This window comes from Polyodon spathula, chromosome 12 (genome assembly GCF_017654505.1).
Source record: "Polyodon spathula isolate WHYD16114869_AA chromosome 12, ASM1765450v1, whole genome shotgun sequence".
Taxonomy (NCBI): domain Eukaryota; kingdom Metazoa; phylum Chordata; class Actinopteri; order Acipenseriformes; family Polyodontidae; genus Polyodon; species Polyodon spathula.
Window position 1 is genome coordinate 28,934,803 of NC_054545.1, and position 16,191 is coordinate 28,950,993.

At 37.5% G+C, this 16,191-nt stretch overlaps 1 protein-coding gene across 3 annotated transcripts in view; it reads right to left on the reverse strand.

Moving 5' to 3' along the window:
- rnf130 (ring finger protein 130) overlaps positions 1-16,191 on the reverse strand; it is a 59,749-nt gene that overhangs the window by 22,518 nt on the left and 21,040 nt on the right. For 2 of the 3 annotated variants that reach the window (XM_041266397.1, XM_041266396.1), the window contains exons 3-5: positions 15,144-15,338; positions 7,833-8,083; positions 219-290 (exon numbers count right to left, since the gene is read on the reverse strand). In XM_041266397.1, coding sequence (XP_041122331.1) covers positions 219-290; positions 7,833-8,083; positions 15,144-15,338 — 518 coding nt within the window. The remainder of the gene's footprint in view (positions 1-218; positions 291-7,832; positions 8,084-15,143; positions 15,339-16,191) is intronic. The other variant, XM_041266398.1, reaches the window with a different exon arrangement.

The following is a 16,191-nucleotide window of genomic DNA, read 5'->3' on the forward strand; positions in this document are numbered from 1 at the left end:
ACAAAAAATCATTTGTCTTTACATTTGTCTTTACATGGCAGAACATACTGTATCACATACTGTATCACTTTTTTTTTTTTTTTTTTTTGGTGGCTTTTGAGCTTGTTGATGAATGACTGACCCTAACAACCCAAAATAATCTCTTGAATGTTCTGAGGATAAACATTTCAAACAATGTTGTTTTTTGTAATTAAAATATCAAATGAATTAACCCTTACCTTGTCACCCTTCTTCACAGTCCGAGTGGAAAGCTTGCTAATGGCTTTTTTAGCTGCATCTCCAAGCCGGCGCTGAAACAAAAAAATATAATTTATAGCGCTTCCTGGAACCAAAGGTTAGTGCAAATGCTCCTTGAATGACTATTTGGATAGATAGCATCCAGAAAATGGATATGTCAACAATTGTTAAAAAGCAAGTCATTTTAATTGTTTAAATTCCCTTTACTATTTAGTTCTAGGTTCTGTTGCTCCAATAGTAAGCTATCATCAAATCAGCATTTACATTGATTTCAACTTGTCTGAAGCTTGTTTGGAGAATCCTATGTGGTGGGCCTAAACAGCCTTCCTCATTCCATTCAAATCATGTGGCAACATGAACATTTAATACGGGCAGCCACCTACTTGCTCTGCTTATCTAGGTGGGGGTGACTCCAAGCAGCTCAAGCCAGGTAAAAGGCAGAACAATGACCTCTCAATAGTGGAGCAATGTAACCCTGAACTACTCAGAACGACTGCACCCTATAATAGTAAGTGGAATGTATAAAAGAGATTAAATGACATTTGAAGATACTCCTTAAAGATCCAAAACCAGGACTTTCCAGGTACAATTTGTATCATTTTATAATTACAGTGATGGAAAAGAATAAATTGTAAAATGTAAAGTCTGTAACGTTCAGTAGTAGGACTGAATCTTGGAAGATGCAATTCTGCATGGCAATACCTTACTAGGCTTTGAACAAAGACCGTTCTGTCCAAATGCCAAAAAGAGCACATGGCTGCCAAACCAAAGCTAAAATATGTGAGACTCTCAGTTGACAATTTGCTCCTCACTTGATTCTGTGTGGTGCACTCCAATTGTGTATCTGGAAATGTCACTTTGAAGAGATGTCAGGAGTATTGTTCAACGGGCAGTAAAACGAGTACAGTTTGACTGTTTAAGTGACCAATAGCTTTCCAAATTTGTGTCTTTTCTAAAAGCACTTGTTGAAAAATAGCAGGTTTGAGTCACATTTAATCCAGTGTTTCACTGGTTTCTCATATGCACGAATCTTCAGTTTTTAAATCTCTAATGCTGAATTTTCAAGCACAACTAAATGTAAACAGTACTTTTTAAGTGATACTGGTATCCTGCATCTATTCTGTCTTGCATAGACAGCTTCCTTGCATGCAACTAACTAACATTGGAAATTAAAAGCTCATTTCTTCGTGGACAGTTGTACCACTTAGAAGACACCTGTAGGTAAGTGGATATTTTAAGAATACCTTCTTAGGGATCAATAACAATTATACCTTGAAGTGTTTAACATTAATCATTGATAACACACAAGTACAAGAGAATGTCCAGAAGATATGTATACTGGCAGAATCCAGTTTTCGTAATTTCTATTCTTGAAATATTCTCAAGTACAAGGCAACCATGTCCTTCTCCTAGATATTTCCATTCAGTGTTCTTTGAAGTACTAATCGCATTTAACACATCGCCAAGCTCACCCAAAAGGACGCCAGTGCATAAAGTTCCTTCATTTCACTGATACCAGTTTATCTGAACTGTTTCCTGTAAAATGCCTTTCATTACGTTATGTTTTCTCCAAACAAACTGTCTGCATTCCACTACATCTCACAACAGCAACAAAAAACGATACAATTCTCAAACTACGTTTTAAACATGCAGTCACAAATTCCTACAAATTTCCTCCTGCCATTGAACAGCTTGATTTTCATTTTCCTTCCTCTATTTTTAAACTATTGGAACCTGGCTTTAATACATTAGGATCTTCAATGACAAATATGCAGTAACAGAAAACATAGTGCATTTCTTACAGTATGACATTTACTTCCTGCTCATCCACTAAAGTTTGTACTGATTTTTCACAAAACTAACCAGGTATAACATGGTCATGCTTGGGCAGAAATCCTGTAAATCTTGAACATGAAGCTGAAGGAGCACAATTTTCTAAAATTTCAATTTGTTTGCCATATTCTTAATGAATGATAACATTAAAACAAGGGCCTCTTTTGCTTTTAGGTATTTTGCTTTCTCAGGCAGTGATTTATCTACTTCTCAGCAGCAGTAGTGTCTTCTAATCTTCATAGAAATATGGTACAAGTCACATGCAGGAAATATTAAACCCAGTACAGGGTCGTAACACACATAAAAACTGTTCCCATCACTTTATTATGTTAACTACAAAAGATTTAGAAGAGAGTAGTTTTTCGAGATTTATGATTATACTGTATTACAGTATAATCGTAAATCTCGAAAAACTACTCACTTCTAAGTCTTTTGTAGTCATTTTTGTATTACTTTAATATAAATACATGTTAATTTGGATTCATATGTTGTTTTTTTCTGACTTTATGTGAACGAAAAGACACACATTTGCCCGTTTTCCCATTGGAAATAATGATATTTTGAAATATCACTGTCCTGGTCACAAAAGCAAAGTTTGTGGGGAATAGCCATTTTCTATACTTTTGAGGCATAAACAATTAGGAAATAACACTTACTACCCAGGAACAAAAATTGTGTTACATGGTGTAATCATTCCCCTAAAAGAATAGCTAAAGTATCCTTTTTTTTTTTTTTTTTTTTTAGATGCAACTTTGTTCCAGCCTGCCGTAAGGAGAGACAATAGATCACTGCAGGAAAAGTCAGATCACACATTGAATGGCCACTTGCCAGACCCCAGGATGTGGGCACAGATCATTTTGATTCTCATGTTTCATTAGCAAAAGCCATCTTCAGTTAGCTGATCTCTACAGAGCTTATATATGGCAGGAAGTAAAACCCAGAATCCATTAATTATACAGTACTCTGTCTGACTTCTACATCACACTGTGTGACTCAGACATTACATTGACAGTCCCTGTAAGTAAAAGAGTTCTCAGATCATGGATGGGTATTTCTATGAATTTCAATTACTGGATCCGATTAAGTCGACAAAATCCCTGGGGAGATAAACTGGATTTTAATATGGGTCCGGAATGGATCAAAACTGGTGGGGTACAACAAGAACAGTGGACTGACTTTCTTATTTCTCAACATACATTTTCTTTTTGAGAAATATTGAATTTCCCCCTTATCCCCATTTACTTTTTAGCACATATCTGACCAAGAAAAGCCAATGCAAACAGATGAGGTCACAAATGAAGAATAAAAAGGGATCACACACACAATAGATAGTACTATAATCCCTACTGGTTCTTCCTGTCAGCAGCATTTTGTCTGTGTTTTGAGATTTTGGACATGCAGGCTAGTGGAGCTAAAGCAGAAGCAGGATGATTCATAAACAGGATTATTTATATCTAGATTCCAGAAAGTGGCAACAAAACCAGGTTACACCATCTCATCACTGCGCTGCTAATTCAAGCTACCCAGGTTAAAAGGTTTGCTGTTTCTACAGCACAGGGACTAGTGAAATCAAGTATAAGTGGAAGAACCAAATAAAACCCTTTAGTGAAATCGAGCTGCTGACCTCTAACAGCATTAATACGACCCCTATTACCAGCCACTCTGCATGCTGCTACTGCAGGTTTTATCTTTCCACTTGAGGAACAAACTATAAGGAACATTCCTCTCTACAAATATTTACATTGGTTTTCATCAGTACTGTAAAAACAACAACAACAACAACAACAAAACAACAACAAAACAATAGTTCAACAAGTACATCTGCGAAAACTGTGTCATCACAGTGAGAATGGGTTTTGACAGTCAATTAAAACTGTTTGCAACGCAGTTCAAAACTGTAACCCACTGCGGAGTCTGAGAAGAGATGTGCTATCAGGTTATCAGCCATCAGTCCGTCTGGGGACAATATGTCTCAATTCAGTTTTCTGCACCAGCACAGATGATTTGCATGTGTAGGTGTGGAATGTGTTTCAATATGTTTGCATAAATGCACATCTGACCATTTCATATATAGTATGTACATTGGTTGAATATGTATTTTTGGATATGCATTTCTCTCTGCAAGCAAAATGTGTGCATATGCAGGCACAAGTGTGCACAAGCATACAATTTACATACATGCAGACATGATGTACCAGTAAATGCTCTGGTATGCATGGTTAGATGCTGTACTGGTATATGTATACAACTATACATTTTATGAATTAGCACGTTGACAAGCATGCAAGTCTAGGCACAAATTACCCAATGATAGAAGCCAATCCAGCAGGCATTACCAGACAGATAACTAACTGCAACAACAGCTTAGGATTATAAAAAAGCCAAAAGTATGAATAAATATAGAAGTCTATAAAATGGCAGGTAATGCCTGCTGCAGAGAGTATCTACATACACACACACACAGTGCCTATAGAAAGTCTACACCCCCTTGTGTCAGTGACTCAGAGTTTCATGCATTTAAATGAGGATTTTTTTTCCCACTTATCTACACACCATACTCCACACTGTTAGGGGAAAAAAAAGAAAAATTATATATTAAAAATACAAAACTGAAAGATCATAATTGGATAAGTCTCCACCCCTTTGAGTTGACACTTGGTGAAAGCACCTTTGGCAGCAATTACAACTGTGATAGGGGATATCTGTCGGGATAGGTCTCTACCAACTTTGCACACCTAGATTTGCCAATATTTGACCATTCTTCTTTACAAAACTGTTCAAGCTCTGTCAAGTTCCTTGGGGAGCACTGATGGACAACAATCTTCAAGTCATGCCATCGATTGGACTTAGGTCGGGGCTCTGACTGGGACACTCAAGGACAATTACTTTTTTGTTCCTTAGTCACTGCAGTGTAGCTTTGGCTGTGTGCTTTGGGTCGTTGTCATGTTGAAAGGTGAACTTCCGTTCCAGTTTCAGCTTTCTTGCCGGTTCCACAAGGTTTTCCTCAAGGACTTCTCTGTACTTTGCTCCATTCATTTTCCCTTCTATACTGACAAGTGCTGCAGTCCCTGCCGATGAGAAACATCCCCATAACATGATGCTGCCACCAGCATGCTTCACAGTAGGGATGGTGTTCTATGGGTGATGTGCTGTGTTGGGGGTTTGCGCCAAACATAACGCTTTGTATTTAGGCCAAAACGTTCCATTTTAGTTTCGTCAGACCACAAAACTTTTTGCCACATGGCTACAGAATCTCCTGAGTGTTTTTTTGCATACTTCAAATGGGATTCAAGGTGGGCTTTCTTGAGGAATGGCTTCCTTCTTGCCACCCTACCATACAGGCCAGATTTGTGGAGTGCTTGGAATATTGTTGTCACATGCATACTTTGATCAGTCTTGGCCATAAAAGCCTGTAGCTCTTGCAAAGTTGCCACTGGCCTCTTGGTAGCTTCTCTGATCAGTCTCCTTTTTGCTCGGTCATCCAGTTTGGAGGGACGGCCTGATCTAGGCAGGGTCTTGGTGGTGCCATACACCTTCAACTTCTTAATAATCGTCTTAACCGTGCTCCAAGGGATATTCAAGGACTTTGATATTTTTTTATACCCATCCCCTGATCTGTGCCTTTCAACAACTTTGTCCCAGAGTTCTTTTGAAAGCGCCTTGGTGCTCATGGTTGAGTCTTTGCTTTGAAATGCACTGCCCAGCAGAGGGAACCTGCAGGAACTGCTGAATTTATCTTGAAATCATGTGAATCGCTACAATTTAACACAGGTGGAGGCCACTTAACTTGGTGTGTGATTTTGAAGGCGATTGGTTACACCTGAGCTAATTTAGGATTGCTATTACAAGGGGGGTGGACACGTCTCCAACCAAGCTATTTCAGTTTTTATTTTTAATTAATTTTCTGCAAGTTTCTAGAATATTTTTTTCACTTGGAAGTTGTGAGGTAGGATGTGTAGATAAATGAAAAAATAAGCCTTCCAACATTTTTTAAAACTGCTACACACTTATGATATTTGAAATTATTTTGTTATTGGCACTCTGAGCACTACTGCATTATACAAGCCCACCACAAAGCTCATCTTTGCATATAAAATGCCACACTCAATACAATAAAATGACCTATATTAAAAATGCTTTTGTTTTCTCTCTGGCAACCTGCATCCTATATGTAACATACAACGCCCTGGCCCAAAATTTCAATAATAATGAAACCAGCACACATGAACACAATATACACAGAGGAATGCACGGGAAAGCAGCAGATGACATGGTGGTATTTTTTACAACCCAATGCTGTAACCTGAATATATTGCACTATACGAGTTACCCTTTCTAAAAGGTATCATCCCCTTTGTGCGTGAGTTTTTGATCATTGACTCTGTGGATTATTTAAATGAAGTCCTTTGGTTATTTTCATCCTTTTGTTTTTAGGCTTCCCAAATTGACGATAGCATGCGACGACAGCAATCAATAAGTGAAAAGGGAAAATAGGCTGGTGCTACTATTCTCTGAAATAGTGTTTCTGAAAAATATTATCATTATCCCGTGCATTTAACACGTTTTCTACGGCCATTTCACAACAGTTACTCGTTATTCAGTCCGATGTTTTTTTATTCAGTAAACCACTGCACCACATGGCAGGCCTTCTCCTGAATGTGTACCTTAGTTATCAGGCTAAAAGCCACTAATGTAACCAAAAAGACTGACATTTTTTAACTCATTGCAGACATGGCAAGTCCCCCCCCCCCCCCATACAGTATAAACTAAAGCATGTTATCTCTTCTTTAGTTTACAAAAATATGAATGGGATTTTACCTCTGGTTTACTTGGATGCAGTTTACAATAAAAGGTACCCCGCTATTCAGCACAGCAAGCATAGAATTTAGGCTTCAGAACATCTTTGTTATTAAATCTTCTTGCTACTGATTTTAAAGCTTAATTTATTGTTGCTTTAGAGGCGGTTAAGTGAAACAGAGCAGCTACAAAACAGAAAAACTGACTTTTTTGTACAAATACCCTTATTTCTGTATGTTGTGCCTTTCATCAGGAACACCTGACATTTAAGCCAGAGCTGTTATACTAAGGCCTGTTTTTTTTTTCTATGAGCAACACATTTTCATAAGACTTCTCTTAACCTTAAAAAAGGCTGTCGTGGTCCCTTTTAAACCCCAACATCTCTAAAGATATGCAGGACAACACACACATACTCTAACCCCCTCTGGCAGCTTTTCACTGTTTTGGATCTCTTCCACACAATATCAGACTGGTTTCTAGAAAATAGTTTTAGTAACAGAAGAAATATAAAAAAGTCTATATTTGATCAGTTTGACAGCTTTATAGTATTTGGTTCACTTATCACAACATATATTTGTTAAAACAGTTATCACACACCTACAGCAATAATACTAGAGGTTAAAAAGTTAGTTAGTAGTCTCGGCAAGAGACTTCCATCAGGCTGATGATGCAGACTAGTTTTGCATACAAATGTCCAGTAATACAGTACTGACAACATAAATCAATAAGGTATTGTAAAAACATTTGCACTATTTGCCATATGAGGAATGGCCATACTAGGTTCCATGGCGGTTAGATGACCATTTCTCTGGATATATTGAAAAATGTGGCATAAAGGACAGGCAAGCGACTCTACTATATCCCTGACTCTGAGGAGGCCTCTGGGGGATGAATACAAAAAGATGCACAAAAGGTTTATGACCAACAGAACTGGCTTAACTGGAGGGAATTCTACAGAAACGCACCTGGCTCCTGTCACGAGCGTTGGAATAGCGGATCTTCTGGATGAAGTAGAATATGAGCCAGGCGGAGGAGATGATCATGAGCACGATGAAAGAGATGGAGACAAAGACCAGCGATCCTCGGTTGATGTTCTTCATCATGCTGCGTGTCCCCACCATGATGGATACCATCACTGTTAGGTGGTTCTCGATGTAGCTCAGGAGCTCCTTGCCTTTAGACTCTGTGATCATCACCACCACAATGTCCCCGGTACCTGCAACAGACATCTCCGTTTACAAAACTGTAGGAAATCCAGACTATTCTAGTCAGCCTTTCAGGTTTGAACTGTTGTACGTCGGTCTAAAAAAAAAATAAAATAAATAAAAATAAAGAATGGACACCTTTTGAGAAGTCTATCACTGAAATAGATTATTTTAAGCAGTAGTCACTGAGGAATGGTTGTGCATCCCTCCAGTTTACAGATCTGGAGTTTCGTATGAATTTCAGAGTTTTGTTCAGCCCTCAAATTGTTAGTGTGCCCAATCACAAGTTATGAATGAATCTAAAACAAATGTTTTTAGATAAAGATCTACGATGCTCTGGTGATTGAACAGTCCCTAATACACATATTTAGAGTGGTACAGTACAAAGAAATGATGATACAGCAGGCTGTACTGCAATGCTTTTCTTATCAACCCTTGCCAGATTTTACCATTGATTTCACTGAAATCAGTGTCAACATGGCTGCTTTTCTAAGGGCCCCCCTTCCCCCAAAGAAAACACCCCAATGAAGGGGGACAAGGAGGTTGGGTATGATTGGGACTGCATTTAAACTAAAGTCAATTTGCTGGACAGGGTCATCCAATCCCAATGTGTCAATCCAACTCTTTTAAAAGGAAGTTTATTCTCATATGCTGTGCTTTCTAATCAAAAGCAATATGGACAGACATTTTGTCCTTGCAATGTGGTTAGTATTAAACACATCATGGCAATGAAGTGGAAAGCTTTTAAAACTAATGCAGCCCAAGATAACTGTAATGCTAATATGTCAGGAACAACTTTAGCCAGTTTTTTTCCTTTTAATATGTATACGTTTAAAGCAATCCATAAAAAAAACAGCCAAAAAATGCTTTATACAGCTATTACACCGTTTATGACAAATCCTGGGTTTTATGCTTAGAATGTAAATGTCTGTTTATATCTTAGTCTCTCACAGTTTAGTTTTCTGCACATTCTGCTTTATCAAGAGTTTTAGCTTTACCAACACCGACATCCTTCACCCTGGAAACCCACTGCCACTATGTGAGCCAATTAGGCCTGCTCTTGTTACTGTCTGCAGTGGCAGAATGTAATTGGACAGTCTAAGCTTAGTTACAGCTCTAGAACTAAAATAACATTTAAAGCATAATGCCTTCTGAGGTGATATTCTTTAGTACGCACTTACGAGGCAATAGATTTCTAATGTAAAACAACACTTTATTATTTTTCAATAAAATGTAATCACAGTGTTAACTAATAAAGTGGTATAGCTAATTAAATCATTTCAATAAATGCACTCTCATTTAATATAGGTTCATGTTTAAATATAACCTGTTATGTACATGCACAGTAATCCATCTTGATCCACCCATCACATATCTGCCTGAATCAAAGTTTTCGTACACTGTGTTGTATGCTCTGTGTGCTGCCATTGCTGGTAGTGTCACGTGAGCTTTTCAGTGTGTTGACCTGATGTGTAAATAAATCCTGTTCACCTCCGGGGTGTATCAACTTCAACCTCCGTCTTGATCTCCTGCCACGCACCCACCCACACGGCAGAAGGTTGTCACAAGCATTAATAACCTGTATTTTTCTAAACAAGGGATTATAGGGAGTGCCCTAATAAGAGCTGAACAATGTAAGAGAAGCAAATGAAACAACCGAGTCTCATGCAAGTAAAAAGTGCTGGCTAGTAAACAGATCTATACCAAAAAAAAAAAAAAAAAAAAAAAAAGCTAGTATGAAGCATATTTGGAGAAAATCCACAACAGCAAAATATTTTGCTGTTTACTGCTATTTCATCCAACAAAGTAAAGCAATTGTGTGCTTCTGGGGATCATATTTAGACTACAGTACACACAGGAACACCTGCTAGAGCACTCTCAACATTGCATAGGGCTACCACGAGCCAGCATGTCACTCATTTGACATGGCAACTGCGAAGAAAGTTACATTGTTCTGGTGTCAATACCTTATTGATGACTTTCTCTAAATCCTTCAGGGAAGTGAAGGATGGAAACATGTCGTGAAACATCACGTGATTTGATACAGTGCCTGTTAATCCTCTATATCAATGTCCATCACGACAGACAATGACCTGCAATGGGGAGATGCAGCTTTTACTGCATGTATTATTCTACAGTTACACAAAACTGTATACTATAAATGACAGGTGTTCACCCCAGAAGCAACAAAGAATATCATCATGTGATGGTTCAAACAAGCCCAGGCAGATAAGTAACAATTCAGATCACATACTGCAAAGCTTGATGGGTGGGGATACATTTCACAGATTATAACGGGACGCTGTAAAATGCCTGTATTGAAAATGGATGAATTTATAGGAAATTCCTCTTCTACCAGTGTATCTGTGGGTTAACCATCGTCTGTGATTATTAACTGCACTAAAGTTGTATCCTGACATACAACTGAACAGTTGAGAGCATCTAATTACTGTATGGTATATTATATAACTCTGAAAAACAATGCACAAATACAGTAGAAAATAAGAACCTAAATTTCACTTGAATACAGATTGCATTTTTCCTAGATGGTTTTGTAACAAGCCCCACATCCCTCCATCAAGTTCAATAATCTGAACTTTAAAATAAAATCTTATACAAAAAAGACCACTTCAGAATACTGCAAGCTTAGATGTTTTTGAGATTTTATACCCCACGAATTAAAGACTAATTACATACCAGTTTTAAACCCAACATAATAATATTTCCGTGTATGTATACTTCTTTAACTTTGGGTATATGACTTACTCACAATGCTATTGGAGAAATATGCTTTGGGCAGCTAAGGTAGTGGGTTCAGTCTTTAATATTTAATAGGAACGTAAACTTTTAACCACAGTTACTGAGTATACATCTATGACCCTCATTCCAGTGAGCAAACACAGACTAACGACCTTACATATGACCAAAGGCAAAACTGCAGTAGTATAATAGTATAGTGTGTGTGTATGTATGTGTGTATGTATATATATATATATATATATATATATATATATATATATATATATATATATATATATTGCAACCCTTTCTGAAAAACTAATTTTGCCAGATTACTTGCACCAGAACAGATATAGTGCAACCTCTGAATTGGTGTATATGCATCCAGATAAGAACATTATAACAAGGGAACACCATATTAATACTCTTAATAATTCACATTATTAAGAATTTCTCTACTGCTCAACAGTAAAAACATCCAAACACTTTAATCACTACAGTCAAAAAAAAAAAACAAACAAACACAAACTCCATTTGGCTATTTCTTGTACTTTATAAAACAGAGTTTAACTGTGGAAGACTAGCTGGTGTTAACAGGATGTAAACAAGCCAATCAGGGTTTGACATTAACCATGGTCTGCCGGTAGTTATGAAGCACCACAGGCCCAACTGGGCCGATAACATTTTTGAACTGTATAATGTATATAGTATAGTGCACATGGCTTCGGTTTTATGAATGCAGGAAAATGGGTCAGTGCGCCAAAAAACTGAAAAAACTAATTTACAAACCCATTTTTAAAAACATACCCACCCCCGCACCCCCTATAACATTGGTAATACTTGTTACCTCGACATGGCAAATTTTAATTTACTTATTTATTTATTTTACAACTAAGCAACCAACTGCACTAAAGAGCCAACAGTAAAGTATTTAAACCAGTAATGATAAAGAAATAAAGTATAAAAAAGATGGAAATAGTGGAGTGGGTGAAAGACTAGTTAATCTTGCTTCAAACAAATGTCAGTTACCCAGACTTGCAGATAAAACAGCAGCTTTTTTGTTGGGAATGCAACATTTAGTTGCCCTCATATCCAGTCTCACAGTAATAGTTAGCAAAATAGCAGGTGTTTGTCTGCAGCTGTGACTTCAGTGAGAAAAAAAAAAAAATGCACCGATGCGATGGATACCCAGGTACGCCACGTGGAAGCTGGACAACAGGATCGAATTGTCTGACGTTTTGATTTGGGATACAATGTTTTCACAATCTTTACATGACTCGTTTGTATCAGCAGTAAGATTGGTGTTGACTTGGGAGAAGCTACAAGCAACAACGATCTGAGAACGATTATTTTGTATTACGATTATTGTTTGAATAGTGTTTACTATTATAATTAGTATAAATCTGTTAATCTTTTAGCTCAACTCAGCTGCGAGTTTGCTTGTAAAAAAAATGAGTATCATTTGTACACATACATTTTTTCAAATCCTGAATATAGTATTTTCATTTTCTGACATGTACGCCAATATGTGCACGTTAAATGGCTGAAATAACTACAACAGCATATATTGAAAGGCTTTGTTTACACACTTTATTTGAGACATGGGCTCTCTTTGGTTACCGTACACAAATTTTCAACAGAAGAATGTGCTGATCCTTCAGAGCCACTGTCCTATTAAACTGAGAAAATGGTGTTCATGGAAGGATAGCCAGGAGGAAACCACTGCTCTCTAAAAAGAACAATGCTGCCTGACTGAAGTTCGCAAAAGCACATAGATGATCCACAAGATTTCTGGAACAACGTTCTCTGGACAGTCGAGTTAAAGGTAGAACTTTTTGGCCTCAGTGAAAAATGTTATGTTTGGCAAAAACCAACCACTGCGTTCGAACAGAAGAACCTCATCCCAACCGTCAAGTATAGTGGTGGGAGTGTGATGGTTTGGGGCTGCTTTGCTGCCTCAGGACCTGGATGGCTTACCATCATTGACACAACCATGAATTCTGCATTGTATCATAAAATTCTAGAGGAGAACGTCAGGCCATCCATCCGTGATCTGAAGCTGAACCGAAAGTGGGTCATGCATCAAGACAATGATCCTAAACATACAAGCAGATCTACAAAAGAATGGCTGCAGAAGAAGAAATTCTGCATTTTAGAATGTCCTAGTCAAAGTCCGGACCTAAGCCCCATTAAAATGTTCTGGCAGGACCTGATGCGAGCTGTCCATGAAAGGAAACCCTCAAATGTCACAGAGTTGAAGCAGTTCTGTAACGAGGAATGGGCCAAAATTCCTCAAAAACAATATGAGAGACTGACCAACAGTTACAGGAAACGCTTAGTTGAAGTCATTGCTGCTCAAGGGGGTGCCACCAGTTACTGAATCTAAAGATTCACATACTTTTTCACACATGAATATTGAATGTTGAATCATTTGTCGATAAATAAATGTTGAAAAGGTATTATGTTTTTGTGTCATTTGGTTAATCAGGTTATCTTTATCTAATATTAGGACTTAGACTAAGATCTAATAACATTGTAGAAATCATGCCTTGATTTTCAACAAATAATTTAATTGTCAGAGAGTTTTTCTATTACACATTTTTAAATATCGTTGTTGTTATAAGTTGCTACAGCAGTATTGGCTTCCCCGAAAAAACACAATTCCTCTCCATGGGTTTAACCCTTCTTGAGGATCTCTGCTGGCTGTGTTGGAACATTTTCTTAAGATGCAAACATCTAATTTTATATGGCATGTCTGCTTTTAATTAAATAGTCTCTTTTTCTATTTCTAATATACACTGAAAATAGTATGCAGATTACAGTGCGTAAAAAGGTATTCCTTTTCCGAGACACATGGGAGTAGACAATAAGAAGTTATAGAACCTACAGGGACCATGAACAGAACAGATATAGTGGATTCTATTCCTCTTAAAACAACCACAAAAAGAAAAGAATTACATTATTCCTACAAAATGGTTGCTCCTAAGAGTCTTTGAAGGATGAAGCTTCAGAAATGTTTATGATTCATTCCCTCTGACTCCCTGTAATTTGAGCACACATTTGTAATGCAGAGGTGTGCTTCTCATAGGAGTTGAATCATGGTACTCAGCTTGTCCTACAGTACCATGAGTGATTTATGTACAAAACGTGTATGGAAATACTGAAATGCCTGGTCAGCTTTCTCTTCATCATTAATGTGAAATTTTTACCCAACTATCTGAAAAACAACGCCCTTGTAAGCCAACGTGTTTGTCATTAAAATCACAACTGAACAATTTAGTACAGGTCAGAGCCAGTTTATAGCAGCCATTCAGCAGCATTTACAATGGATGGTAAGTGCCCCAACAGCTCTGTGTTTAACATCAATGCAGCTCTATGGAACAAGAAGATTCAAGGGTCATTTTCAAATAAATTCAGTGAAAAAATTTATTTTGTAAACATTGTAATTTCATTAAATGTGTACAGCCATGTCTTCGTGATTTCTGAACCTATTTTTTTCTTAATATTATCATTGTTTCCCTCTGTTGAGTTTTCAGTTTTGTCAGTAAGACACAATATGCTAGATTCTCAAAGCGTTTGACTCCAAATCGTAAATTACAGTAGAGCTATTTTTGTCTAAAAGAAAACCCAATTTACAATTCTGAAATAAGAAACACCTTCACTCACACTCTCTAATTAAATCTCTGAGCTGTTTATTCCTGATTTAGCAACTTTATTTGTTGCGTTTAATTATAAGAAAAAATCGAGTTAATGAAATTCTGTAATAAATGGAATCCAGAGCCCAATGACAATATCAGCTGATAAATTTGTATTAAGAGACTGGACATGTTTTACTGCAATTGGGTAAGTGGTTCTCTAGATAAAAAATGGAGAATAATGCATGGGGTAGTGTGTGTTGAGAACTGAATGCCCACCCAAGGGGTGGGATGCTACATAAACTCCAAGGGGGAAGCCCTCTGGGTTTATCCAAGAATCCCACCACGAGCATGGGCATTAAATTCTCATGTATCACTCAATACCCCATGCAATATTTTTTATATATCTCTGGTGAGCAATTTTTTTTTTGCTGCTGTGAAGAGCGCGAGAGAAGACAGAAACTATGTGGAATTCCTTTCAGTTTGACGGCTTGCGCTCTGTTGCTGGTGTTAATGAGCGTGTGTTTCCTGTATCAACCGGCTGTGTATTACGGGAAATATCAATTGGATGAGCCCATTGAAAAAATTGCTCACCAGTTATTATTGTAAACTAACATACGGGTGGCGCCACTGTATCCAGTGGGGAGATATAAAGGCAAAAACCTGACAATGTACACCTCTGTCCTCCAGGTCCTACCTGTGTGTGCCATGGTGATGGTCTCTTCCTTGGACATGTTGTTGTAGATGACGACAGCAGAGGCGTTGAAGGCGGCTGCTCTCATGATCTTCTCCTTGAAGGTACAGTTTCCTCTATGCAGCAGTGCAACCCAGTGCTTGGTATTGGGAGGAACAAGGAAGCGAGTCTGACGGTCACAACCCAGACGGTCTGCAACTTCAAAAAAACAAAACATAATAACTAAGACGACAGGATTAGTCAGTTAAAAGGGTCACCTCATAAGAGGAAGACAGCATGACCTGTGGTGCAGTAATTGATTCAGACATATCCATTAAATGTCATTTCTACTCCGAGATGTACTTAAAATAACCATCTGTATTAGCAGAGAATTTATTTAAAACTGTATTTCTTAATCTTCTATACTGTAAGACTGTCCGCCAGGGATACTATTTATATCATTAAAGTGTACATTTGGTAAAAACTGTATTTTGCTGGATTTTTGGGATGTTCTTGTATGTGTGAGCGCACACGTGTAAACATATTCTTTTGTTTTCCCACAGTTTTTTCTGCTCACTTTCATTGCGTAAAAGGCAGACCACATTGATCTTTCCTGATGACTTGCTACCTACATGCTACTAGCTTCTCAATACCATTCTCTGTCAGAGCTTCCCAACTTTATGAATGACCACTATTTGTAACTTTCCACTCCCTAAATTTAAAAACAAAAGCATGTATGATCAAGCTCATCTAGCTGCTTCCACTTTTTTTTTTTTTATTCCAGATACATTTTAATTTCACAGTAGCAGTGTTCAGCCACACATTTACAAACATTAGCAGGGTTTCAGAAGAGATCACTTTATACATTATTTGGCACATTTTGTACTGTTCACACAAGTAACATGATTGTCACATTGTCACACAGTATTTTTTAAAATTATTTTTATTTTATTTTATTGCAGATTTCGAGCAGATCCAGTGCTGTTCAAACTCCACACATTTAATCTTTCAGTTTCCTGAAATCCCTCTCATTACAGTTCTTGCTTTGGATTATATATGGGATTAACATTTT